Below are 26,844 nucleotides of genomic sequence, written 5' to 3'. Positions count from 1 at the left end.
TAATGTTCTTCAAATCTTGGTGAAATCTTACATTGAGGAGGCATGTGCCATGGTGCTGGAGACGGAAAGGGTAAACCTAGATCTAAAATGTGAAGATGAACTGAAGGGGACTTACGGAAGTAAAGTGCTGGAGTGTAAGGATCGAGTGTTCAAGTGTTTTTGGTTCGTAGTGGGCTGCTGTTGAAGAGACGACATCGTGCGAGTTAAAGAGATACGTTGGCGTTTGAAGCTGAGAGGAATAAAAATGCTGGTGTTTATTTTAGTTGAAGCTGTGCGTTTTGGTTTGGTCTATCATCTTAGTACTGTTGCTTTTCATATTATTTTATCTTTATTTCTCCTTACTGATACGAGAGATGCTGTCAGTATTGTACTGGGTATAAGGGAGAGCAGAGAGAACGTTGAGGGAACAATCTGGAACTTTTGGTTAAATAGAATTTGTAGTTGTTTTCTTTTGTAAAGGAGGTTGATTCTCCCTCGAAGCAGAATTACCATCAATACAAATGATGTGGCTAAGGCTTTTCATCAAACAGGTCATCTGCACTTGAATTCCTCTTGTATTTGCTTGCATCTTCATCGTTCCTTCTTGCCCAATCTGCGAACAACAACCAGCAAATGAGAATTATTAGTAGCTTCTTAACAGCAAAGGAGGTAATGCTCTAACCTCTAAAAGATAAAATCTTCCCAAAAGTGGGCATTCATAATTTATTTTCCCGTAACATTGAGAATTATCACAACTGGTTCATGAAGCATACACTTCGTTCATTGCATCATCTAATGTATAAAATCTGATGATATAACAAAACATTATTTGTCATCGTCTGACCCTCTTTAGGTCTAAATTTTGTAAATGAAGAAATCAAAGCCAATCCTTTAAAAATTCTGTAATCTTTAGCAATATTGAAAAGATTTGGAAAGACGATCTTAAGAGGAGAATCCCCACACCAAATGTCATGCCAAAAAGTGATCTTGGACCCTTTCCCCACCTGAATCTCATAATTAAGCTTTAATGCTTGCTGAGATGCTCTAAAATATTGTACTCAGAGGTGGGAACCGAAATCGTAATCTTTTCCATCAGCTCCTTACCGGCATAGGGTGCGAGCTTAATATGTGCTGCGGCATGAAATTGTGCCTTATCAATATGTCCACCACAAGGGATCTCTGCAATTGAGAAACAAGGCATTTAGATGCAGATAGTAAGTGAAATGCTATAGTGGAAATAACGATAATTACGAAGTGTTTCCTTTATTATGACTCTTGTAGCAATAACAGCTCGTGGTGTAGTCCCTACAATGCATCGTATTAGCCAAAACTGGCAATAGCATTAAATTTAAATGGAAAATACTAGATGAATAAATTATTAGCACTAGAAATGAATGAAACTAGATTGTTAAGGCAATGATTTCCTTTGCCTTAGATCAGAACCAAGGAGATGCTTCTAGAAGGACCAGCTCAAATGCAAATCAGAAATGCAAGAATACTACACCTCAACATTTCTATTATAAGGAATATCTAATTATGTTATAAAGAATCTATCTAGAGTTTTTTTGAAATCCAGAACTTCTCAACCGAAGAAATTAAAATAAATATATATATACCTAAAGAAATAAAAGAAAACCATACCTCAGAAAATTTACAAAATTTGAACTTATGAATACCAAAACATCTATTTGGCCGTTTTTCTTAGGAAGGTTCATTTATATATATATATATATATATATATAAATCTTACGAAACTAATATGTCTTCCAGTAAATGATTGATAAAAGAAGTATTCCACTGCATAAAAATTCAATGTTATGATTAGTAGGCTTAAGTTGTTCTTATATTTGTCCATCTCTTCATTCAATTTTACATACAAGTTGAAAATGTCAAATTTACACGTTTGAAATAATAAACCCACTATTTTTTGTGAGGTTTGATCCAATTACACACTAATGCTCGCTTGTTTATTCTAACATTAGAGCCTTTAAATACAAATGTGTACACTCAATTCATCAGAAAACCACACTGTACCCATGGGAAACAGAGTTTGGTCTTTAACAACTAGGTTTAAGTATTGGAATTGATGCCAAGGTTTAACACCAATATAGAAGAACATGAACCGCAAAAGTTACAGATTTTATTAAGGACATATTCTCAACAGAAAGACTGGAGACAAATCAACTTTTAGAATGAAGAGAAATTTCCATGCACTTTTTGCTGTTCTATTCTAATGTCATTCAAGGGTACAATATTATACATAGTCAACTATCTAGGTGGAGGATTTCTCTTATATGGGAATCATACAATACTTATTTTAAATAGTAGTTATTAATATGTCATGGGTCATGAATCTATGTTAAACAATGTGCCATAGTTAACATATTATGTCTAGTTCTGCAGTAGCAATAGCATTCAAAAGATGATATAGAGGAAAGAAGTTCAATAAGAGTAAAGACTGATGTTAAAGTAAGCTCTCTTGTGAAGGAAAAAACTCAATGAATGGAAAGATAAATCCAAATAGCAAGTCATTCAGATCATAAATACTATATCAGAATACAAGTTTACTCCTCAAGTTATGTATCAGATTTCAGTTTCATCCATGAAGCAGTGATTATTCAATTTAGTTCTTACCTTATTCTTACCCTCACACTTTTTTCTTTGCACATCCTTCTAATAAAGAAATGACACGTTAAGCTATATACAAATCTCAGGAAAAATATATATAGAGAGATAAGTAGTACGCATACTAGGTGTCACAAAACTTAAATCCACGTCTCCAAATATTTAATTATCTTTATATACATGTTGCTTTACTTGATGTATCCATTTATCATCTTGTTGTTTTTCATCGTCCTTTCTTTTTCATTGCATATGTAGAACCAAGGAGAAGATTCTAGAAAGACTAGCTCAAATGCAAATCAGAAATGCAAGAATACTATACCAGACCTAGAAAACACTAGATAGATTCCTTATAACAAAATTAGATACATTCCTTATAACAAAAATGTTGAGGTGTAATGCAAAGTGTCCTAAGTCCCGAATTCTATGGGATTTCTCTCTGCTATGAAGCTGGTCTTATATATATCTTAAAGCTTTTATGCAATGTAATAGAAATAGCAGAGTTAAAAACCACTGTTATGACCCTTGTATAACTTCACTCAACCCCATACAACATTCTCTCCCCCGAATTCAAACCCATAAAACTCCTCTCTAAAAACTTTCATTATCCTTCTCAACTTAGGGACACAAAAACAAGAACCTACACAGCCCAATTCATCTTCCCCTCTCTACAACAAACAAGCCAAGTTCTATATCATACTTGTAAGATAAATCTCACCCAAATAAAATCAACAACCTCCCTTCAAAACCCCTCTCTATCTTCAGGAACCAAGACCCTGTCCTTTTCATGGAGATCTTCCAGGAGACAAGTGAGCCTTGGATTCATTAGAAAATGAAATCTTTGGAAATCGCAATTGAAAGAGGGCTAGTGGGGTTGGTATTTGAGGTCTCTATACATATGGTTTGGAGCAAAAGGGATTGCCTGTCTAGAGCTCCAGTGGTTGCATCATTACAACAACCAGACTCGCACAACAAGAGTACACAAGCAATAGACAAATAAATCGATCTCAAGAGAAATTGAAAATTGCAAAGTTACCTGCTTCTGTGGGCAGAGGGGCACCCAAACAAAGATATGCAATGAAGCGCAAGCAGGGAGAGATGAAGAAACGCGATGCAGGTTGCTTGGTAAGGGAGGAAAGGGTTCTTTGTGGGATTCTCTCTGGTTTTCTCCATTCAATAATCTCCCAGGGAGTGGTGGTGCTGTGCAGACGGAAGAACATCACTCAGTTTCGTTGGACAGAGAGAAGGCGTCGCAGGTGGCGGTGGGCTGAGGAAAGTGACGAGACGCGAGCAAGGAAGGAGGTTTTTTAAGGGGCAAATTCGAATGGGGGAAAGAAACTCATTTCCTAAAGACCAAAACAAAACGCATGTTTTGCTTTTTTTTTTTTTTTTTTTTTTAAAAAAAAAAAAAAAGAACAGGCCTGTAGGGTATGCAATGTGTGCACTGCTACAGTAGCTGCTTTTACTCCTTTCCCGCGCGCCAAAAAGGAAAAATCCATAAGCCCTCCTGGCAACCCAACCATGCTGCCGTCTAAAGCACAACCTCCACTATCGCGCCTCGCCAGCGACAACCCCTACTCCCTCTTGACCTCACTCTTAGAGTCTCTCTCTCTCCCTCTCTCTCTTGTTTCTCTCCCTAGGTTTCCTTCACCGCCCATTATCGCTGTAGTCCACCAGCCACCTCTGCCTCCACACCTCACAGATTGACTACCTCCGCCAACAAGTTCCTCTCACTTTCTCTCAGCTCTGCCTCTTGGCTCTCTTTGCTTTGATTTTTCTAAGGCTTAAACTTGCCTCTCTTATTTTCTTTATTTTCCTCTTTTTACAATCACTCAAGGACACAAAAAGTGTGCATTCGTTATTTCTGACTTCGGAGAACTGAATATCATTGCTCTTTTGGAGGTACATGGGTCTTGGGCATTTGTTGTTTTTTTGTTTTTTTGTTAAAAATACTTCGAGAGTAATTCTTTTTACTGCCATATCTTTATTTTTAGCTATCCCAGTGCCAACTCTTGGATTTTTTCCTTATTGAAAAGTATTCTTATATCTATCATAGCTTGTCTCTCTATTTTTTTTGGTGGTTTTTGTCTGATATGCTTGTGATTCGATGTTTTTGTGATATGATGGTTTTTTGAGTTTTTGTGATCTGATGTGCAATTAGTAGAAACTGGAAATTAAACTTAGAAACTGGGTTGAAGATTGCATTAGCAGTTAAATTATTAGCCAAAAATCCCTTCATTGCTGGGGGCACACGGGACCCCACCTTCGAGAAAAAAAAAAGGCACGAAGCTTATTTCTATGTGTACCTGAATAATGGATTTGTAATGTATTTTTTGAGATGAATTTATATCAACTACAAGGAAAAATGTAATGTATTTATGGTTTAATAGTGGCAGTTGGTTGTAGAATCTATATGTATATTATTACTTGCATATTATTACTTGCACAGATAGTTGAAAGAGAGAAAGAAAAAGATACGAGAGAATATTTGACCAGAAGAGAACACTAAAATTAGGGCTTTCCTACTTCTCATTTATTATTTAAGGTTAAGTATTAAATTACACATTCATATTTTTACTCATTGGGTTGAATCTTTATTCCTTGGGTTTGATAGTTCTTTCAATAAGATCATTCCATTAGATTTTTGTTGACCAATTGAACGGAAATATGCTCACATGGATAATAATGAATGTAGTTCATTTACATTCCACAATTATGAGACCTGCTGCAACGATTGGTACAGAGGATAGGATTTTGAATTAATGGGCACACTTTGTAAAACAATATGGCTTTCTTCCGCACATTGGGGATGGATAAACCAAGTATGTCTTGAATCTATCATTTACAATCTGGTGATAAATTATTTTAGTTGAAGTTTAAAACATATCATTACTACTCATGGTGGCTGTATATTATTTTTAAATTAGTTATTAACAATTTCCTGGCAATGCTTTTTTGCAGAATCCAACCTGTATATGTTGTTGATGTTGCTAGTGCAATTGTTGCAGCCTTAAAAGATAATGGCACGAGCATGAGAAAATTTTATGAGCTTGGTGCACCAGGGGTCTTTACTACCATACATGAATTGGTAAACATTCTCTTCCTCAATGTTCTGGCTTTTTTATGGGTGAAAAAAGTTTTATTAATAAAATAAATTGTTCTGCCTGTTGCATTGGTATCATCTAATTTTTACAAAAATCTTGGCACGTTGTAGGCAGAACTTATGTATGACATGATTCGGGAGTTACCTCGCTATGTCAAAGTTCCTTTCCCTCTTGCAAAGGTACATAGATAAACGACAATATATTAAGGCTATTGGAAATTAATCTTTTGAATACTATCGTTTAGTGACATTGACTGATTCATTGTTAGTTTTTATTGCTTTATATGTGTGGGTTTGTTGGCCTTTAGCAATCCTTATTCAGAATATATGTAAGTGATTAAGTTATCAAACATGAAAAGTTTGTGCTGAGCATCTTGACATATCATGATGTACAAGTAACCCTTTATTAGTGCTATTTGCCAATCAGCCATGATCAACTTTTTTTGTTGCCATATATTTTGGGCCATGAGCAATGTTTGTGCCTTTGATTGTGTGTGCTTATCATTTGGTCTTAGATGTTGGAGTGGTTTTTTCATGTGTTTTATTTGCTAATTTTCTTAATTACTTTATGTGCATAAATGTTTTTAGACTCTTGCAATGCCACGAGAAATACTTCTTAAAAACGTTCCCTTTCCATTACCCAATCTTGAAATTTTCAACCTAGATCAGACCCTTGCATTAATTGCATATGCAGTCCTGTTAGAGAACGGTGAGTTCAAATAACGTTTTCAAATAAATGTTATCCCATGACCTTTCATTCTTCTTTCCATACTTGTTGTCTTATGACCTCTGTTTTTTTTGGATTAATTAGTCTTCCCTCTTTTTTGATAAGTTAAGTAGTCTTCCCTTCTGGTTGTCTTATTCTATCATCTCTTGATTTCTATAGTTGTATCTACGACTTTGACCCTGTCAAGTGTCTTATCCAGTATGGTAAGAGCGGCCCCAAATTTGGCTCTACGGCCGGTAAAAAAATCTCTCTTGATGCATGAATGAGATTCTATGGGTTTCTATCCTAAATGTTTTTAGTTCATAAGCTCTAAGAAGGCTTGTAATACCTCCAATATTTCTTTTAGCAAATTAAAATAGATGTTTGAGTGCATGAATGTTGTATCTTCCATTCATGATGTAGAATTCACATCTGTGTTTGCTAAAAATTATGATTAATAAAAGTCAAGATACTTCGTCTCTACATATGACATGTTACAAAAGTTTTCATATAATTAAATTCTAGATCTCCTTCACAAAGAGAAGGTACGATAGACTTTGGCAGTCATTTTTTTTAACTATTTTGCTTAAAATAAGAAAATAAAAAATTTATGTGAAGAGTGCTTCCTTTGCTTATAATAAAATGATCTTTAGTGCTAGATAATTTCCCTCATGTCTGCCCTTAGTTGACCATCATCAATCTAACTTTTTTGCTTGTGAATGGTTCAGGCTGCACTTGATTTTGTTCTTTTCTCTTTTAAAGGCCTGCTTAACTATAGTTGATTTAAGGTTTGAAGTAATGATAGTACTCCAACACTTCCAAATACTTGGTATTGGTATTGTTGCAACCATTAGCAATCATTTCTGGATATTGTATAGCTATAGTTCATTAAGAAATCAAGGGAAAATGGATGAAAACTTGAAAAATCTGAAAGAGAAAAGAACTAGCTGTTGTCTATTATAGTTGAAGATGACTGATAATTGTTGCATAATATGCATGAAAATCTGCCTGCACAGAATATTGAAATAAAGTAATTTACTATGTTCTAAGCTATTACAACTTTAATATCAATACCTTTATGTTGTATGTAATGAATACATTTTTTAACCAATTTGTGCTATTATCTGCTTCTACAACAGATGACTTTTATTTTTTAATTTTTTTTCTTCCAAATGGGCAAACGTGCCTCGCACGTTGAGCCACTACTAGCATGAATATATAAGTGAATAATAATGCTAGTATGTCTTCTCATTTTGTTCTCTTATTTTGACCGTTCATGTATTTAATTTTTTTTTCTATTTTTTTAATTATTGATTAAGGAAATAACTATTAGTGTAATGATATTTTTTTGTTTCTTAAAAATATATATAAAAAAAAAAGTATCTGGCACAACAGTCATTGATGGACGAATAAACTAAAAGGAACTAACGATAATTATCACACAACCGGTAACGGCTCCAACAATTCAGGGTGATTTTGAGTAACCGCTGTTAATTGATTTTCAAGTTTATTTCGTGTGAAACTCTCTCTCTCGTGACGATGAGAGTCTCTTTCTTGCTGCAACTGCAAGTTATTATTTCTCTACATTTTGGAGTGGGTTGTTTTATTTCTTTCTGGCATTCTGGTTGTGTACTTGTGATATCTTGTGATGGCAGATGATCTTACAGAGAACTGGCATTCCCTTTCATTATCTGAAGCAGAAAAGTCTACCATATGCTTCTCTGATTCTATGGAGTCAAATAAAGCTTTTGACACTACGAAGTGTTTTTTTTTTTTTAACTTTTGACTATGAAGTTTTATAACAAGGAGGCATTCAAAAGGACGATGAAGAACTTATGGCATCCTTTGGGGGTTTTCAGATTTATGACATGGGAGAAAATCTTTTCTTGGCAACATGCTCTACAAAAGGTGAAAAATAGAGGATATTATCCAATGGACCCTAGACTTTTGGAAACAGTCTGATAATATGCACTAATTATGACGGGACCCTACAGATAACAAAAGTTCCTTTATTATTTGCTTCTTTTTGAGTTTGAATTTATGATTTACCACTAGATGTGATGAATGCACGAGCAATTCGGAAAATTGCAGGAACTCTGGGTGATGTTGAAGATGTTGATCTCATTGAGTCAAGGCTTGGCTGGGGGGAATATGCTCGTATGTGCATATCTTTGGATACAAGTAAACCATTGCCGCGTGGTAAACGTGTTGCTGTGAGTGAATCAGATTATGTATGAGTCCATTTTAAGTTTGAAAGATTACCACAATTTTATTATTATTGTGGGATACTGGGACATGAGGAGCGTGATTGCCTGCAATGGATTAACAATAAAGGTGTTGTTGGGAACATTGATTTTCCTTATGGTTCATGGCTAAGGGTGGGGGGTGTTTCTGTGAGAGCACATAATTATCTGGGATCATCTAATGAAGGAAGTACAAGCCACTCTTCACTTGAAGATGATGAAGATGATGATTGGAGCAATTTGTCAGTGAAGGATCTGATGACAGTTAATGATTCTCCACCTCAATCGTTGACGGTTGTAGAAAAGAGTAGTTGTGTAAAATTGCAAAGGGGAAGGAAAACCAACTAATTGTTTCTAAAGGAAAACCAACCAACTGTTTCTAAGGTCGATGGGCCTTGTGTGGGCTAGGGGCCCATTTCGGATTCAACTCAGCTGCCTTCTATACAGACGCAGAAAGCCCATTCAGAATCAGCATCTTCTTCTTCTCATAAGGACAAACAGAGGATATCAAGGGTAGATCGCTCCCATCGTGCACGTGTATCTCGGCTTCTGTTGGTTCCTTCAAAGCGTCAGTCGATTGAGAAAGCTTTGGGAGATTCAAGTAATTCGGTTCAGTGGAAGAAACAGAAATCTGTTGGAGATGATTCTTTGGTGGATGTCGCTATCACATCGGCGGAGGCTGAGGTTCAACCTAGCCTGCAGCCATGAAAATCAATTGTTGGAACTCCCAAGAGCTTGGGAACCCTCGAGGAGTTCGAACCCTTTGAGACCTTATTTGGAGGGAAGATCCTGATATTGTCTTCGTTATGGAGACACATTCTAGCCATTCTCGTATGGAGGTCTTAAAGGTCCAGCTGGGTTTTTCTTGGTTTCTAACAGTGGGTAGCATTAGTTGGAGTGGTGGGCTATGCCTCTTCTGGCGATGGGAGGTAAATCTTGTCTTAAATTCCTATTCTCAGTTTCATTTTGATATGTTTGTTTTGGACCCAATCTTTGGAATTTCTTGGCATTTATTAGCAATATATGGGCATCCAAAGACAAATCTTAGAAGAGATACTTGGGCATTGTTACGTTTATTGAAAGATCAATTTAATGGGCCATGGTTATGTTGTGGTGATATTAATAAAATTTTGGACAATTATGAGAAATTGGGGGGTAGAGAGCAACCTGCTGGCCAGATGAGGGGTTTTCGAGATGTTTTGGATTATTGTCAATTGCGTAGTATAGATGTTGTTGGGCCTTTGTATACATGGAGTAATTTGAGGGAGGGGTTAGCTCTTGTTCAAGAACGGTTGGACATATTAGCTAGTAATTTGGAATGGTTTGATTTATACCCCTCTTGTAGAGTCTGTAATCTTATTACTTCAGTCTCTGACCATAGTTGTTTGGTTTTGAACACGGATGGATTAGTGCACAAAGTTTCTTGGAAGCCTCGGTTGTTTAAGTTTGAGAGCAGAGGTCTCATGTAATGGTTGGGAGATGGGGATCAAAATACTAAGTTCTTCCATTTTAAAGCTTCTCAAAGGCAGTGGCACAATCTTATCACCAGACTAAGGAATGATGAGGGTGTTATGCATGAAGGATCTGAAATGCTTCCAATGATACATGATTATTTTTCAAAAGTGTTTTGTACCACTAATCCTTCTAATTTTGATGCAGTACTGCAGCCTATTCAGCCTTGTGTTTCTGTTTCTATGATTGGTGATTTAGTGCATGACTTCATAGCAGCTGAGATAAGGGCAGTCTTGTTTCAAATGCTCCCATTGAAAGCTCCAGGCCTGGATGGTATGCCCCCGTTATTTTTTCAAAAGTATTGGCATCTAGTGGGTGATACTATTAATAACTCTGTTTTACAAGTGCTGGTTTCAGGTGTTATGCTTTCCGACTTAAATCTTACAAATATTGTATTGATTCCAAAGACCAAATAGCCTGAGTATATAAAGGATTATAGACCCATTATTTTATGTAATGTGGTCTATAAGCTCATTGCTAAGGTATTAGCAAATAGGCTGAAATTAGTTTTACCTAGAGTTTTTTCTAAAAATCAATCAGCCTTTATTCCTGGAAGGTTGATTACAGATAATGTTCTACTGGCTTTTGAAACTGTAGATGCTATTAAAGAAATGTGAAAAGAAAGGTTGTATGTCGATTAAATTGGATATGAGGAAAGCCTACGATAGGGTTGAATGGATTTTTTTGGAAAAATTACTGCTACGTATGGATTTTAATTCTCAATTCATCTGTCTAATAATGATGTATATCACTTCAGTTTTGTACAAAGTTCTTGTGAATAGATTTTCCACTCAGCCTATTAAGCCTACCCATGATTTATGTCAAGGGTGCCCTCTTTCTCCCTATTTATTTGTTATATGTGCTGAGGCACTATCTCTGTTACTGAAGCAAGTTGAAGAGTAACACCACTTGAGAGGTATTAGTGTGTGTCATAAGGCTCCCCGGGTCAGTCACTTATTCTTTACAGACGATAGCATTATTTTCTATCAAGCGTCTATTTTAGAAAATTAGCATATAAAAGATTTGCTATCTAGTTATGGTGTGGCATCAGAGCAAAAGCTGAATATGAGAAAAACAAAACTTCTTTTTAGTCGCAACACGGAGCCAGCCATTATAAATGCTATTAAAGGAGTGTGGGGTGTTCAAGATATTTAGCATCATGCTAAATATCTTAGTTTACCCTCTTTTGTGGGAAGATCATGGTTTCAAACATTTAAAGCAATAAAGGATAGAGTTTGGATAAAATTACAAGGTTAGAAAGAAAAGTTATTGTCACAAGCTGGCCGAGAGGTGCTGATTAAAGTTGTAGTACAGGCTATACCCACTTATACAATGAGCTATTTCAAAATTCCAAAGGGCTTTTGCCAAGAACTTGAGAGGATGATTGCACAGTTTTGGTGGGGACAAAGGGGTCAAGAGAGAATGATTCATTGGCTGAAATGATGCAACAAGTGTAAGTCAAAATTTAATAGTGGATTGAGATTTCGAGATTTGGAAGCTTTTAATTCAACATTATTGGCGAAGCAAGGATGACTTTAACTTCAATCACAATGATCTCTTTTTGTATCAGTATTTAAAGTAAAGTATTTTCCCAATTCTGATTTTTTATCTTCGGTGTTTGGCTCAAAGCCATCTTATGTATGGTGCAGCATTTATGAAGCAAAATTTGTAATAAAAGCTGGAAGTTTATGGCGAATTGGTATAGGAGATAAAATTCGGATATGGAAAGATAATTGGCTTCTTGATTCTAACTCTAAAAAGGTTATTACTTGCTGTAATACCCTTGCTGAGGATGTTTGTGAAGCTGACTTAATGGATGCCTCTTCTCCTAGTGGGTGGAATACAGATTTGGTAAAATAGGCATTTATTCCATTTGAGACTAATACTATTTTAAAGACTCAGTTATTCCTACATTAGAGTGATGATAAATTAGTGTGGAGTGGTACTAGAAATGATATTTTCATTGTAAAATATGATAAAAATAAATAAATTAAAAATATTTTACTATTATATAAAGAATAAATAAAAAATCCAATGTTAGGATTGAATGTGAATGTATGGAATAGGCAAAGGAAAATTCATGTGATATTAGCAAAAACTTGAGTTTGACTTTGGTTATTTCAATGAAAGTGCTCGAGAGCCAATTTGTATATAGGCTTCATGCAATTCTAATCTAAATCTAATAAAAATGCAAAAATTTAAAAAAAAATAAAAAGAAAAAGAAAACCAAATACTAATTTTTAAAATAAAATAAATTAGGAAATATTCTACAACAAATTTTATAATATCGATCTATTTATCTTTAATTACTTTTACATAGATTACGTTTGGGTAGTAAGGTATTCTGTGAATAATAGTAAAAAATTAATGAAAAAAATAATGATAGAATATTGAATAATAATAAAAATAATAATAAATAATAATAAAATAATAAATAATAGTAAAATATTTTCTATATCCAAACTAGGTCTTAGATTTTGTCGCCTCCATTATTAATATAAGATTCGTATGCTGCCATGAACGAGCTAATCACCTAGTTAGTTTAGGTGTCTATTTCTTCGTCGTTGATCGTGATGACCTTAACCAAAAGCAACGAGCATGTGTAAGTGAAAATATAGTAAAATGTATTAATAAGTACCATAAATTCATGCCGAAACAAAAAAGAATCACAAGATTTTACTCATCGTTTCCTGAATACCGAATGAATCATCATCGGAATCGGAACCCCAGTCGGAATCGAAACCCCAATCAGAATCGGGACCGTAAAAAAGCCATTCATCAAAATCGGTTCTCTCAGGATATATTTGAATTGTAGTCATCATAAACATCAATCGGCGGGTTCCAATGTCACGACGAAAGGAACGAGTTTTCAACTCTTAAGAAGAATGTGAGTCGTGAGTAATCCACAGTATCGGTGGTGAATTGTTTGACTGGTACAATTTTCTCGAAAAGTATTGATTGGGATTGTTGTTGCCGATACCGATAGAGTTCGACTTCATGTTGGAGTTGCTCCAAATATGCTTGCATCAGTAAACTCATGTAGTAGTTAAGGTGTCGTTTGGATTCGAAAATGAGTTGAGATGAGTTATGAATAATAGTGAGATAGATTGTGAATAGTAGTGAGAGTAGTGAATTAAAATTGATTAATACTAATGAAATGAAATGAAATGAATTGAGATGGGTTGCGAATATAAATCTCTCTTTATCTTCAGCATTAATGAGAGGAAAGAAAATATACCGTCCAGCCATATCTCTCAATACTCTTTGATTTCTATGATGATTTTCCCGCACAATTGCAGGTATTCAATATACATAGTGTTGTTATCTCTCTTTCTCCGTCGATGAACGCTTTGAATTTAAGTTTGGAGGGTGCAGTCATACGTATTTGACATAAATACAATGAGCTTTCGCGGTTTCTGAGTAGGATTAGGAAGATTTGGAAATTAAACAGAATTTGTGATGAATTAAAATAAGGTTTTTCATTGGGACCAGGATTTGGTGAGAGAATTTTAATCGATTGAGTCAATTGATCCACGAGAAAAGAGGAATAAGTAATTGAACATTGCAAAATCACCCAATTTTTGTAGAGAAATGATACTTGTAGTTTGGAAAGTGTAACTGTCGTGAAATCCCTTTAAAAAAGTGACTTAATACGAGATCCACATAAAAAAAATTAATTTTTTAATAGTAGACTACACGCTTTTTCAAAATGATTACATAATGTTTGCGTACTTTATGAATGTACGTAGCATTATTCATTTTTATATATATTGTTGATTGCTATCTAGAATGACAATATATGATATGATCCAACAATCTAATACGAACACGATACAAAATAAGGAGGTTTGGATTTGATATAAATAAGTTTGGGTCAAAATAGATTAACTTATTAAGACACGATTAATAAATGAGTTAATTGCAGGTCAACACGCGAAACCCACAATCAACTAGTATAATGCAAATAAATTTTATTTTTAAATTTTATAAATGTTTAGTTTTCTATGCATTGTTTTGTTGTTGCTGATAGAAGATAAAATATAATAAAAAAAAGATGGAGAAGAGAGGAGGAGGATGAGAGATGATTGAGTGCTATATCTTTGCTATTTTCAATTGTAATTGAATACAAACCATAAATTCCTATTTATAAGGAAATTTCATTGAGATAAGATAAGATAAATATTAATAAAAAATCAAATCAAGTTAATATCAAATTAAAGTTATTTGATAATTATGAAAATCAAATTAAGATAATATCAAATCAAATTCTTGATATGATCTAATATCCCCTTAAACTCAAGGTTGAGAATTTTGAAATCTTGAGTTTAAAGTTTGAGTGTAGCCTTTATATTTGTTTGGTTGGTCGCCAATGAGATGATAAAAGTAGTTTGGTGCTAAAGCAACTCGTAGTTGGAATATCAAATCAGGAGCTGTGGTCAACAATGAGTTCCTAATGGGCCAAAACTAAAAAGGAGCTAACAATAGTGAGTTGATTGCTATCTAGAATGACAATAGTGTTGATAATGTTCAACACTCCTTTTAAATACAATGAGTAAATATGAAATTCATATAAAAAAATTAATTTTTTAATAGTGGATCCCACTCTTTTTCAAAAAATATACGCGATGCTTGTACAACTCATGATAGAAAAATAATATTTGCAGTCTTGGAATGTGTAATTCTCCTATGTACTCTCTTTGAAAAAAGTGGATAAATCTAGAATTTATATGAATTTTTTTTTATTTAATAGTGGTCTCTACTTTTTTTCAAAAAGAATGCGTGGGACTACATATTTTAAAACTACGTATAACATTACCCTCCTATAAAAGTATCATCATTTTAAAAAATGGTACGAATGGGAAGAGGGTGAAAGAAATTGCGTGTCTATCATTACTTTGTTTTTGGTTATATTTGAAGTGCAATGGGGAATGTGGTCTAGATCTTTTAGTATCATATAATCCATAGTGGGTTGTAGGGTTGAAAATCAAACTGGCTGGTTTGGTTTCGGTCCAAAATTGAAATTGAATCAACTTGCTTTTTATTTGTATAAGACTGGTCGAACCAACTGATTAAGGACAAGAAAACCAATCGGAGCAGTTTCGATCGGTTCGACAGTTTTTGATTGGTTTTGGGCCCTGGGATGATAATTTTTTTGATCTACTTTTAAGACTAGCCGTATAAATTACACTTCCTTTGGACTATAAATCACACTTCGAATACCAAAAGAATTCATCCTTCAATGTATTGTTAAAATGATCCACATCAAATATACCTGCGAATGAGCTTGAATCTTGCCAAAAATTTGATAAGGCATGATAATATTGAGGGAGAGGTATTTAACTCAGTGGTAGAGAGATGAGAGAGAAAGAGATGGGATGCAAGGTAGAGAGAGACGACATCAAGGTGACAGGGCTGATGAGTTGAGTCTCACCAGTAGACAACAGAGAGATGTCTGAGAGAAACGGCAATGTTGATGAGAGAGAAAGTGAGAAATGGAGCTATGTGAAGATATGAATAAGAGGGATGGGGAGGCTCGAGTTAGGGTTTCAACCTTAATCCAAAATAATGATGCCGCCTTATTTCTATTATTTCTTTTTATAAAATATATATTATAAACGATGTCGTTTAACTCACTTAAGGTAAACAATATTGTTTTATATTAGAATAAAATTAAAAATATGTATATTATATTATATCAGTCGGTTTGGCTGTTTGAACACTGTTCAAGCCGGAACCTAACCGGCCGACCTTAGTTGATCCTAACAATTCCTATTATTGGTCGTCTGGTCCTCTATCAATTTTGGCCAATTTCGATCGGTGATGATCTGTTCGTCGATTTTTGTACAACCTTATTTGGTTATTTGGCAAAACATTTTGTTTAGAAGTTTTATTGCTTGCAATTTAGTATGTAAATATACTATCATTGTCGAGCTTATTAAGTTTATAGATAAAAATAAAAATAAAAAACTAATAATTGTTTGTACTAATTAATGTAGATGGCTTTTAAATATGACTTTTCTTTTCTTTTCTTATCCACAAGCTTTGATTGAGATTGCCTACAGGAATTATTTGAATAAGAGCACCATATTTTAAATATAACATTTTGAAACGCTTAAAAGTATGTATGACTTTTATGCAATCCAAGACCAAATAGTAATATATCATCCAAATAAAGAAATTAAATTTTAAAAACCCCAAATTAATAAAAATCATCGTTTCAAATCCATCCATCCGGGCTTCGGTTGTTCTCTTATAAAGTGAGATATACAAGTGGGATCTACACTTATAATGGTATAGGAAAAATAATTTGTACAAATTTCAATAGACAAGTCTCGGGTAGGTCATTTATAAAAAAAATGAACCACATTATAAAAAAGTGTAAAAAACTTTATCTTTTTTAGTGTGACCCACATATTTACAAAAGGTATGCATGTAGCTTGTCTATTTAGGACCTATACCTATAATTATTCTATGGCATCTATCCCCCTATACTTAAAAATTAAAATAGATTTAAACTAAATATCCTAATCCACTCATCACATGATATGTCTCAATAAATTCATTGGCCAAGAAACTTAATTTTGTGCACCTTGCCTTATTCTTTAATTAATCAAGCCCAAAACTTTTAAATGATTTATATATATTTATATATATGAGTTATTCTATCTTGAGCCAGTATATAGAGCATACCATCAATATCATTTAAATGATAATATTTAATTTATAAAATTTAAAATTTATTTTATAAATCAAATTATGTCACGTAAACGTTTTACTAAATGTGCTCTATACATAAGCTTTAGAGTATAATTTTGCATCTAACTGAGTTCCACACAATTTTAATCTAGATCTAATTAAGTGCAAAAAGTTTCAAGAGAAACCTAATAATTAATACAAAGTTCTATTCATATAAGAAGTAAAAACAATACACAGTACTATTGATATACGACTTCAATTTTTTTAAGCAAACATATTATAAATATATATATATATATATATACACAAAATAATTATAAGATAGAAATAAAAAAAAGAAGGATATGGAAGGAATGATCACTTGGCTCCCAACCTTCACAAAAGGAAGCTGCCCATGTTCTGTAATTTAAATACTAATCTTTCACAGTAAATATTCTTTAAATCTCATAGAATATATGAAGTGCAAGTATTTTTTTTGTTTTTACCGAATGAGAAAATAAAATAATAAAAAAAGTTGGTAGAACATTATCGATCTTGTTTTATTATAACTAGCTAATTTTACTTGGATCATTAATTCGTCATCACTAACTTAAATTCCTAACTCTGCCAGCAACAAGACCACAAGGCTAGTGGAGGGATATTCTTTTGTATCTGACTCATGCTCCTCCTCCGAGTCCTTCACCAAAAGCAGAGAGCATGCATGTATGTGTTAGTAAAAAAATTTAATAGGAGTGTCATAAAATGAATTCACAGCTAAAAAGATATCTCATGGGTTTAATGGAAAGGAGCGAGTGGAAGTTTAATATTAAAAAATTAATTTTTTCACGTAGATTTACTTTATTATTTTTTTTTTTTAATGCAAACTCATCTCAAAACTAGCTTATTACGAATGATCTCAAGAATTTACTCACCGCCGGCATCGACACCGCCTCCTCATCAGTACTAGAGCTGGAGCGGGGGGTGGAAGGAGCAGAAATACGACATTCTCCGCCTGGTTTGGCTCGTCTTGTGTTGATTGGGATCGTTGTTGTTGAAGCTGACGACACAGGTAGACTTGGAGTTGATCCAGATATGCTTGCATCAATCCACTGTAGTATTCTGCAGCGGGAATTTGGGGATAGACACTATACCTTGCAGCCATATATATGATCTCTTTCTCGCTCTAAAGTAATAATCTTAGTTCCTTGCAGTTGAGCTTTCTCTGTATAAATTGGAGTGCATGCATGCAGTTAAACGTATTATATCGATACGTACATATAGAGTGAGTTTATGAACTAGGATCTCTGTGTTGTTTTAATTGGGACTAGGATTTGGAGAAGCAGAATTTTAGTAGGAGTGAAATTTGAAAACAATTAGATAATGACAAAATTATGAAAGATTGGAATATTATTATTATAAATTGAATATATATTATATATACGTGGTTTGTGAGCAGGATAATTAGGAGTTGGAGATTGAAGACGATTCGTTAATGGATTTGGAGAGAGAGAATTTTGCCGGAGTTTTGACTCGCCAAGTCAATGCTAGCTGCCTTTAAAAGACGAAGAAGCAATATTCAAGGGGCTCCACTAGATTCATTCTCCATTCTACACATATATGACCACCATATATGAATATATAAATAAAGAAAATTTCTTTCGAGTTTTGCTACTTATCATCCCTACACACTATATACTACATTTTTATTTAAAAAATAAAAATTTAAATTTTTTTTGGTTTTATTTTTCTTAAACTAATTGAATTCTTCTACTCATCATCCATACATCACAAACTTAATAAGAGATAAAAATAAATAAATAAAAAGTGTGGTGTGTGAGAATGATGTATAGAATTTTTCATTATTTTTTATGTTTTATTTGAAAGTTTGTGAAAGTTATAATAATTAGATAATGATTATATGAAAAAATTAAAAATCTGAAATTGGAAATGTTTTATATTTGAGTGATATTTGAGAATGAAATATCTAATAGTATCTAAGAACACTTATATTTCCAAATTCTAGTCCATAGATGCCATAGAATTCCACCATTAATTTGATTCATATTTATATTTTATAGATTTCTTGTCCGAAATCTAAAGATTAAAGAATGAGAGAGATGGATATATAAAAAGAAAATTCTATACACCATACTACCATCCCATTTTCATCTCACATTATTTTGTGAGCATTTAATAATGGTCAAGATATTAATTGAGAACGCACTTTGTATGTCTTATTTCTATCCCACAAGGTCTTAAAGTTTGGACAAGAATTCTGTAGAATCCAAATCCGTTTAATTGTTGTTTCCAAGATTTTCTAGAATCATTTCAAGCAGAAAATTTGTGATCTTCTACGTATAATATATGGAAAGGAAAGAATGAAACCTGACCTACAACTTATACTTCCTATTATTTGGACTATGCCTTTTTAGTGTTTTTACTCTTAATTATCAAAAAAAGAAACCTGACCTATAATGGTATTCTAGATGAGGTTTTAATCAAATTGTAAGATATGGTATATTTTTACATATTCATGGAAGAAAGTACCACCTTTTTGTTTTTTAAAAATTGTGATCTCTTCCTAAAGAAAAATTATTCTCATAAGTCACTATTCATCATTCCACACTCAATAAAAAATACCCCACACCCTATAAAAAAGCTATAAAAAAATTCAAGTGTAGAATGTGAAAGTAAATAATAACTGATGCATAGTAAATCCAAAATATCCTTTAAATGTTCAAGACAGACCAGTTTTTTTGGGAATAATCTGAATTGGCCGTCTTGTTTCTAATTGGCTTATCTTTCATTAGAGAGGTTAACCAACGGTCAATTTTTTTTTTTTTTTCCCTAAGATTATAATGGCACCTGCTCAAAAACTCTCTTTATGTGCCTTTTCAAGTTCCAAATTTATCTCATTGAAAAAATTTTGAAAAAAAAAAACTATAAAACAAATCAAGCTGGCTCATGTCCCATGCAAATGAAAGAAAAGGGGTAGAAAACAAATAAAGCTGTTGATTGCCAGAAAATACACATCCAAAGTTAGCAACAAAATAGACTCTCAAATATGAAAAACTACTCTTCACACACTAAAACAAAAAAGAATTTGAGTCAGAAAAATTACAAGCACCCATCAAATTGCTATCACAATTAGTTTTTTGCTTTTCAGAAGAGTGTCGGCCTCCATTATGTGTGCTGAAACAATCGGATTCTTAAGACCCACAGCAAGCCGATTTTTGGGCAGATTGGCCACCTCCGGCTGCCTGGTCTGCTTGATTGATCCTAATGGTCGTAGGCTGCAATGATACAACCATACCAACACTTTAAAACAAAAAATGGATACCTGAGGGTGATCGCTAATAATATCAATGTATTTCGTTTTCTTCATTCTTATTCAAGACAAGGCAGGAATTTTTGTACCTCAGCCCTATTGTCGGTGTCTGCAAGCCTTTGCTTTATATCCCTTGCTATGGAAAAGAAAACTTGTTCCACATTTAGATTTGTCTTTGCACTCTGCAATGAATAGTATATTTCAGCACCTGCTATCCTTACAAATCAGCTTCTATAATCAGTTGCATTACTTACCGTTTCAAAGAATTTGATACCATACTCGTCAGCAAGTGCTTGGCCCTTGGAAGTAGGCACAGCCTACAAAAAAATATATGTAAAATACAATGACCTACAATTGCATGAGAGAGAGAGAGATTGCAATGGTCAATAATCAAAAGCCTACATGAGTTGGTAGTCTTTTCTCATCCCTAAGCAAAAAGAAATTTTATTTGAATAGGTTTCATTCAGTAGGAATACAACATAAAGGAACATACCCTCTTGCTTTCATCCATGTCAGCCTTGTTCCCAACCAGTATCTTGTTAACATTATCTGAAGCATGCTGTTCAATGTTGCGAATCCAATTTCTGATGTCTGCAAATAAGTGAATTTTGTCAATCAGTGCAAGGAAATGTGTGTGAGAGAGAAGGGAGCTGAGGAAGGAAAAACATACTGTTGAAAGATGATTCATCAGTCACATCATAGACCAGCAAAATGCCCATGGCTCCACGATAGTAAGCTGGAAATGGTGAAAATAATCAGAAGAAAAAGAAAGTAACAGTGGTAATAAGGTGAAAAATATTGATCTATGCAAGTAACTGCGGCAGTACAAAACAATGAAGGACAATAAAAAACGCGAAAACAGCAACACAAGAATTATCAGCAGACCTCCCAGTGCTAAGGTCAAAATATTCAAGTTAGCGATGTCTAGTTGATGGAGATCGTATAGTGATCTACGCACTTCAACTACATGGGAATACTTGATGGAGATCACCAGAATCCCTTAGATGGTTCCATGGGCTGAATGCTAAAGATAATTTGGCATTTCAAACCTAACGTAAAAAATAAGGGCATAACTCTGGCATTTTTATTTGGTACATCTTTTCAGAGATGAAGACAAGCCAAGAGACGATCAATCTGCCGAGCTCAGGTTGGTTGTCGAATGGTAGAGCTTGGCTCAAGCACGGAACAAACCACACAGGATCAACTTGAAATTAGCTGAAAGGCTTACATTTGACGCATAAGTTAGTGAGCCACTCTGGAACTCCATTGTATATTATAATATTAACCCTGAACAAGGGGTTGGCTCAAGTGCTAAAGGCCAGGGCTATGTTCCCCCTAGATCTAAGGTTCAAATCCCCTTGGGTGCAAACAATCCCTAGGGGCCATCGGACTGGGGGATTTTCCCCTTGAATTACCCGAGGTGCACTTGCGAGAAACTCCTTGCCGAGGACCTATGCACCCCTAGGATTAGTCGGGACACTGTTCCGGACACCCGGCGCCAATAAAAAAAAAAAAAAAAAAAAAAAAAAAGGGCAGGCCCATGAGGTTGATTCAAGTTTACAGCAAACAATTTCCAAAGAGCAACCTCTCTTTTGTATTTACTTTATATATAACATTTACTCTCAAGGTGCAGCCTTGTAGTCAAAAGGCAGAATTGGGATCAGCAGTAGACTCAGATATCCTGAGTTTGACTCCGCACTAAAGTTTTTTTACATTACCTGATCCAGGGTTCTGGCACGTGGGGATCAGTATTCAGAGTTTACTCCTCAGGGGGAAGGGCCCTACCTTGTTGAGGTTTCATGCCAACAAAAACTATTCTTTTCCCCAAAAATAGGAGTTCTCTTATATATATCCTGTGTACTAGGGTTGCCTCCTTTTGCACATCTTAAGGGAATCTTCTTATTAAAAAACAAAATCTTTATGAAATTCAAGCACCAATCTTTAGATTATTTAATTATGGAGTAAAATGATTATTAAAAGTTATGGTGACACCAAAATCCAACGTTAGAACCACTGAGACAGTATTTAAGCAGAGCTTTATCTGTAGATTGCTTGACAAACGTTGAGCAAGTTCAAAAGCTTGCAAGCGTAATTCTTTTTATGTTTGGACCTCTTGTTTTCTAATTATTGAGCCTTTCGACTGGTTCAGCCTTGGTTTCATCAAATAACCACCAAGCCAAGTGAAGCTTTCTTTGGGGCCAAGCCCAAGATTGCATGTGGCTTCGCTTATCGGCAGGTGATCACTTTGTTCCAGAACCCAGTCTACCACCCAAACTATTATTTTTTAGGTGTCTGAGAAAAAAGTCCCGAGTAATCATGGGAGCGCACAAGCCCATGGCAAGGATACCACTCAAACAATATTTTTATTTCATTAAATTCCATTTTTCAAAATGCAAGATAAATAAGCTTATAAAATCAACTGGTTTCATCATGGAAACTCATCTACCATGGACGACGTAAGTGTAACAAATCGCCCATCTATCAACGGCCCTCATTAAGTGATTTGAATAACAAAACATAATGACCAGATTACCATACTGTCTAGAGCGTCTACCTTTCTGTAATATAAAAATGCTTGCAAGGGAAATATCAAAAAAAAAAAAATACCGGTCGTGATTGTTCGGAACCGTTCCTGACCAGCTGTATCCCATATTTGCAGCTTGATTCGTTTTCCATCAAGCTCAATAGTTCTTATCTTAAAGTCAATGCTGCGTACAGAAGAATGACAGTGAGATAGGTAAGATTTTACAAGAACCCAACACTAAATGCTGCACTTCAACTCCAATGTCCAAAGAATAGGATACCCAATGGTGGTGATGAAACTAGTCGTGAAGGAACCATCTGAGAATCGTAAAAGAAGGCAACTCTTACCCACACCTGTAGAAGTAAATGACATGAATCATCAAAACCTCCGTTGTCAAACCTTAGGTGCACAACATTCATAATCTAAAAGTAATTTTTTTATAGGTTAATCTAAAAATAAATTAATGGGATAGATAATTTCATAGCCCAAGAAACATTCTCTAATTATGAATATGGTAAATCCCAAAAGACTGAAACTTTGCTGATATGCTCCCCAGAAATATGGAATACAAATTGATATACCCCGAGTGAATGTCTCCACATTAACAGATTGAAATACAAAAAAGCATCAACCAAATTGCCAACTCATTAACAGATCAAATGATCTCCAACATCAACTCAACTAGATAGCATAAGCATCTCCACACAAATATAAAGCTTCTATAATAAGCCAAGAATATTCAAATCAATGGAAATTAACAGTGAAAACTCATCTGAATAACCCAATCAAGGTCTGTCTCTGCTGGCTGTCCCCACTTCAACATCACTTATTTTGTCTTAGTTATAATAATAATAATAATAACTATAGCAATAACAACAATAACCATAAATAACATCACTTTCTTTGTCCCAAATATCATGATTAACATTGTGCCAGAGAGAGAGAGAGAACAAAAACAATGACAAAGAGGCCTAAGAATGTATCAAAAGCTACAAAAGAACTTCAAGATTTCTAGTGACTGACCACAAGTAGGTGGGGCAGCCTTTGCCAATTGAATTCACTTGAAGGGTACACAATAAATTGAAAAATAAAATAAATATTCTGAATCAGTAGATTACCATGAACTACCCATTTTAAAATTTATGACTAGAAGTACTCCAAAGTAAGGTCCAAAGCCCATATAAAAATTTAATTAGAACACATTGCTAAAATAATATAGGTCAACATGACAAAGAACGGTGATTTGATTGCAATCGCAACCTTTGCATGCAACAGTCAGGAAGCCAACAAACGCTAACATGAATAAATAATCAAGTAAAGCTTAGCAAGATTCTTTTTTTTTTTTTTATAAGCTTAGCAAGATTCTAACCACACATATGAGATAGAAGTAGTGAACCAAAAAAAATATTGATGAAACATGTGGTTTCAATTTACTTGATTTTGTAAAACCAAGAAAAAATTACAGAACAAGCAGAATGAAAAATGAAAATAACATTTACATGGCAGCTAAACCACTTTTTTGTTTCCCTTCAAGTCATGTCATTTAAGAACTGATTCACTTCCTATAATTTTGGTAAAGGGAGGGGGTTTCCATCTTTAAATGTAACTGAATCGATTTTGAATAATTAGTTAAATGCTCTGAGCCCCTAAAAGAAAACTGAGCAAAAGATAGGAACTATTACTGGAAAGACAAGATTGCCTAAATACTTTATCATCAAAACGTAATCTTTTAACTAAAATACATTTTTCTTCCTCTACATTTAGACCTATCATCATTTTGGTCACAGGACTTGGATTTGGTTCTTGTAAAGATCAAACTTGGTCAACTTATTCGTTGGATTTCCATTTTCCATCAATTTAATTCTTTTATCTAAATCCAATAATATAAGCCATTGAGTGTTAAGAGATAATGCATTAAATGATGCCGCATTTCATCTAAAAAAATATTAGAAAAATAAATGTAGAAAGTTTCAAAAATTCACTCTGTCACATTGTACTAGCTTTAATTCTTTTGAGTCATTGGAAGTTGCTGTGATTTTTTTTTTTTTCTCTTTTTAATGGCACCGGGTGTCCAAGAACAGCGTCCCGACCAATCCCAATGGGGCACAGGCCCTTGGCAAGAAGTTTTCCGCAAATGCACCTCAGGTAATTCAAGGGAAAAATCCCTCAGTCCGATAGCCCCTAGAGATTGTTTGCACTCAATGGGATTTGAATCTTAGACCGGGGGGAGCATATCCCCAACTCCCAAGCTCAAGGCCTTTACCACTTGAGCCAACCCCTAGGGGTTAATTTAGAATTGCTATGATTATAAACCAAACCCATCATCCATTCCTCAAGACGCAACCCATCAGAACCTTCTATCAAATATGACGTCCTTTAACACTTTTTTTTCTTTTGTACATTTAATGGTAATCAATCTCCTAATTTACAAAGAAGCATTTTTTTTTTTTTTTTATGTCGGGGAACCTCTCCAGGGCCCTTCAGACCCATCCGTATAGAGTAAACCCTGATCCCGTGCACCGCACTCTTGGAAGTTTCTCTACATAGAACTGGTTAAATCGCTGACTTTTCACCAAGAGGTGTGGCCCCAAAGGATTGTTTGCACCCATGAGGTGTTGAACCTTGGACCTTGAAGGGAGTGATACCCCAAGACCAAGGTCTTCACCACTTGGGCCAACCCCTAGGGTTTACAAAGAAACATATTGACAACAAATTGAAACTTCAACGAATAAATTGACCAGATTTGAACTTTGGTATCAAAATTCCAGCAAACCTAAATCTGTGGCACTTACCCTATAAAGAGAAAGTGATTAAGTTAGAGGTCATTGGCATAAACACAAAAACACTGCAAAATACCTCAGCAATCACCCCCAAACGTATTTATCTATGTATATTTACAACAAATAATAATGATGATGATAAATCGTGAGAACCTTAATTTAAAGAAATTATTTGGGCATAATTGGAATAAAAAATAACATTCTTCAAATTCCAAAATAGTATTTTTTGGCTAATTCGCGTAATTTCATTTAAATCCTCAAAATTTTAACACCTAACAGCTCAAAAATCAGGTCAGAACAAGTTTAAAACAAAATCAAACTAGATCCACACAAATACCGCATCACAATGTCCGGTAATTGTAAACCTCGACAGAAACAAAAAATTCCAAATTCCATAATCTAAAAAATTATAAACAGAACAAATCAATCCAAGCCGCATGCAAGCTAGAATGCAGAATTTTTTTTTTTCCAACACTACCACAGTTTATGTTCTCAAATAATCCCTTCGATTCTCGCGAAAACGAGAGAAAAAACAGAAGGAAAAATGCTCTAAGTGACATACCGCTGTCACCGATCAATAGGAGCTTTATGAGGTAATCGTAATCGGCCCGAGCCCTTGCCGGTGGAGCAGCCATTTGAGTAATAATTAAAAATTAATATCAATATAGAAAGCCCTACAAATAATTTAGCTCCCTGCAAGCAAAGGAGAAAGCGAACAAAATAAAAACAAAAATTCTATACCAAAAGCATAGAAAATACAATGAGAACCAGAAAAATCAAAATTAGCAAGAACAAATACCAGATCGGAGGAAGAGAGAGAGAGGGAGGGGGAGAGAGAGAGAGAGAGGGAACGAGTTTTCCCGAGAGAACGTGGGAGAGAGTGGTCTCCGAGAGGTCAGAAGTGAAGGAGCAAAGAGCTATTGAGGGAGAGAGAGAGAGAGAGTTTGGGTTACCCTTTGAAGCTCCTCCGATTATGGTGTGGGTCGCTAAATTGCGCACTCTTCCTTACCTCCCTCTTTCTTTCGCCTTCTGCACTGTGCAGGCGTGCGCCCTTTCTTCCGCCTTCCGCCTTGTGCCTCCTTCAATGAACAGAATCCCAGCCAACGTTAGCTTGACATCTGTTAAACAGTATGTAAAGTTTTCCTCGTTTTGCCAAGTGTCATTTTTCAAACGGCAGGTTAGATGTGGGCCTAGAAATTATCAAGTGGTGATGCATGTAGGTTGTCAAAACTAAGTGTGTGAGTTGGCATCCTCATCATCGCCAATTAGGTACCACTTTTTTCAAAGCGTTAAGTTACAACTGTCAGATGGTTGTGTGGGAACGTAGCAACGGTAGCATAGAAAAATCTTCGTTGGTACATGGAATCAGAGC

At 34.6% G+C, this 26,844-nt stretch overlaps 1 protein-coding gene across 3 annotated transcripts; it reads right to left on the bottom strand.

Annotated features, from left to right (window-relative positions):
• Window positions 1-19,833: 19,833 nt before the first annotated feature.
• LOC121239667 (ras-related protein RABE1c-like) lies at window positions 19,834-26,574 on the bottom strand. 3 transcript variants are annotated; one of them, XM_041136939.1, is made up of 9 exons: window positions 26,426-26,574; window positions 26,035-26,165; window positions 22,973-23,045; window positions 22,776-22,876; window positions 20,839-20,904; window positions 20,662-20,759; window positions 20,423-20,485; window positions 20,258-20,350; window positions 19,834-20,133 (listed from the first exon to the last, which is right to left on the bottom strand). In XM_041136939.1, exons 2-9 carry the CDS (start codon window positions 26,105-26,107, stop codon window positions 20,050-20,052), a joined length of 651 nt encoding a protein of 216 aa, XP_040992873.1. In that variant the 5' UTR covers window positions 26,108-26,165; window positions 26,426-26,574; the 3' UTR covers window positions 19,834-20,049. The 3 variants fall into 3 exon arrangements, with proteins under 3 accessions (XP_040992873.1, XP_040992876.1, XP_040992874.1); XM_041136942.1 differs by having other exon boundaries at window positions 26,272-26,516; XM_041136940.1 differs by having other exon boundaries at window positions 26,325-26,516.
• Between the last annotated feature and the right edge of the window lie 270 nt (window positions 26,575-26,844).

Source organism: Juglans microcarpa x Juglans regia, chromosome 7D (genome assembly GCF_004785595.1).
Source record: "Juglans microcarpa x Juglans regia isolate MS1-56 chromosome 7D, Jm3101_v1.0, whole genome shotgun sequence".
NCBI classification, from domain to species: Eukaryota; Viridiplantae; Streptophyta; class Magnoliopsida; order Fagales; family Juglandaceae; genus Juglans; species Juglans microcarpa x Juglans regia.
This window is presented reverse-complemented; position numbering and strand designations above follow the sequence as displayed.

Bases quoted from the DNA above. Each gene is read 5' to 3' on its own strand.
- LOC121239667 (XM_041136939.1), bottom strand. From the start codon at position 26,107: ATGGCTGCTCCACCGGCAAGGGCTCGGGCCGATTACGATTACCTCATA. The intron at 20,760-20,838 runs GTATGTTTTTCC...ACTTATTTGCAG, and splicing joins TGATGAATCATCTTTCAACA to ACATCAGAAATTGGATTCGC. The intron at 20,486-20,661 runs GTATGTTCCTTT...ATTTTTTTGTAG, and splicing joins ACATGGATGAAAGCAAGAGG to GCTGTGCCTACTTCCAAGGG.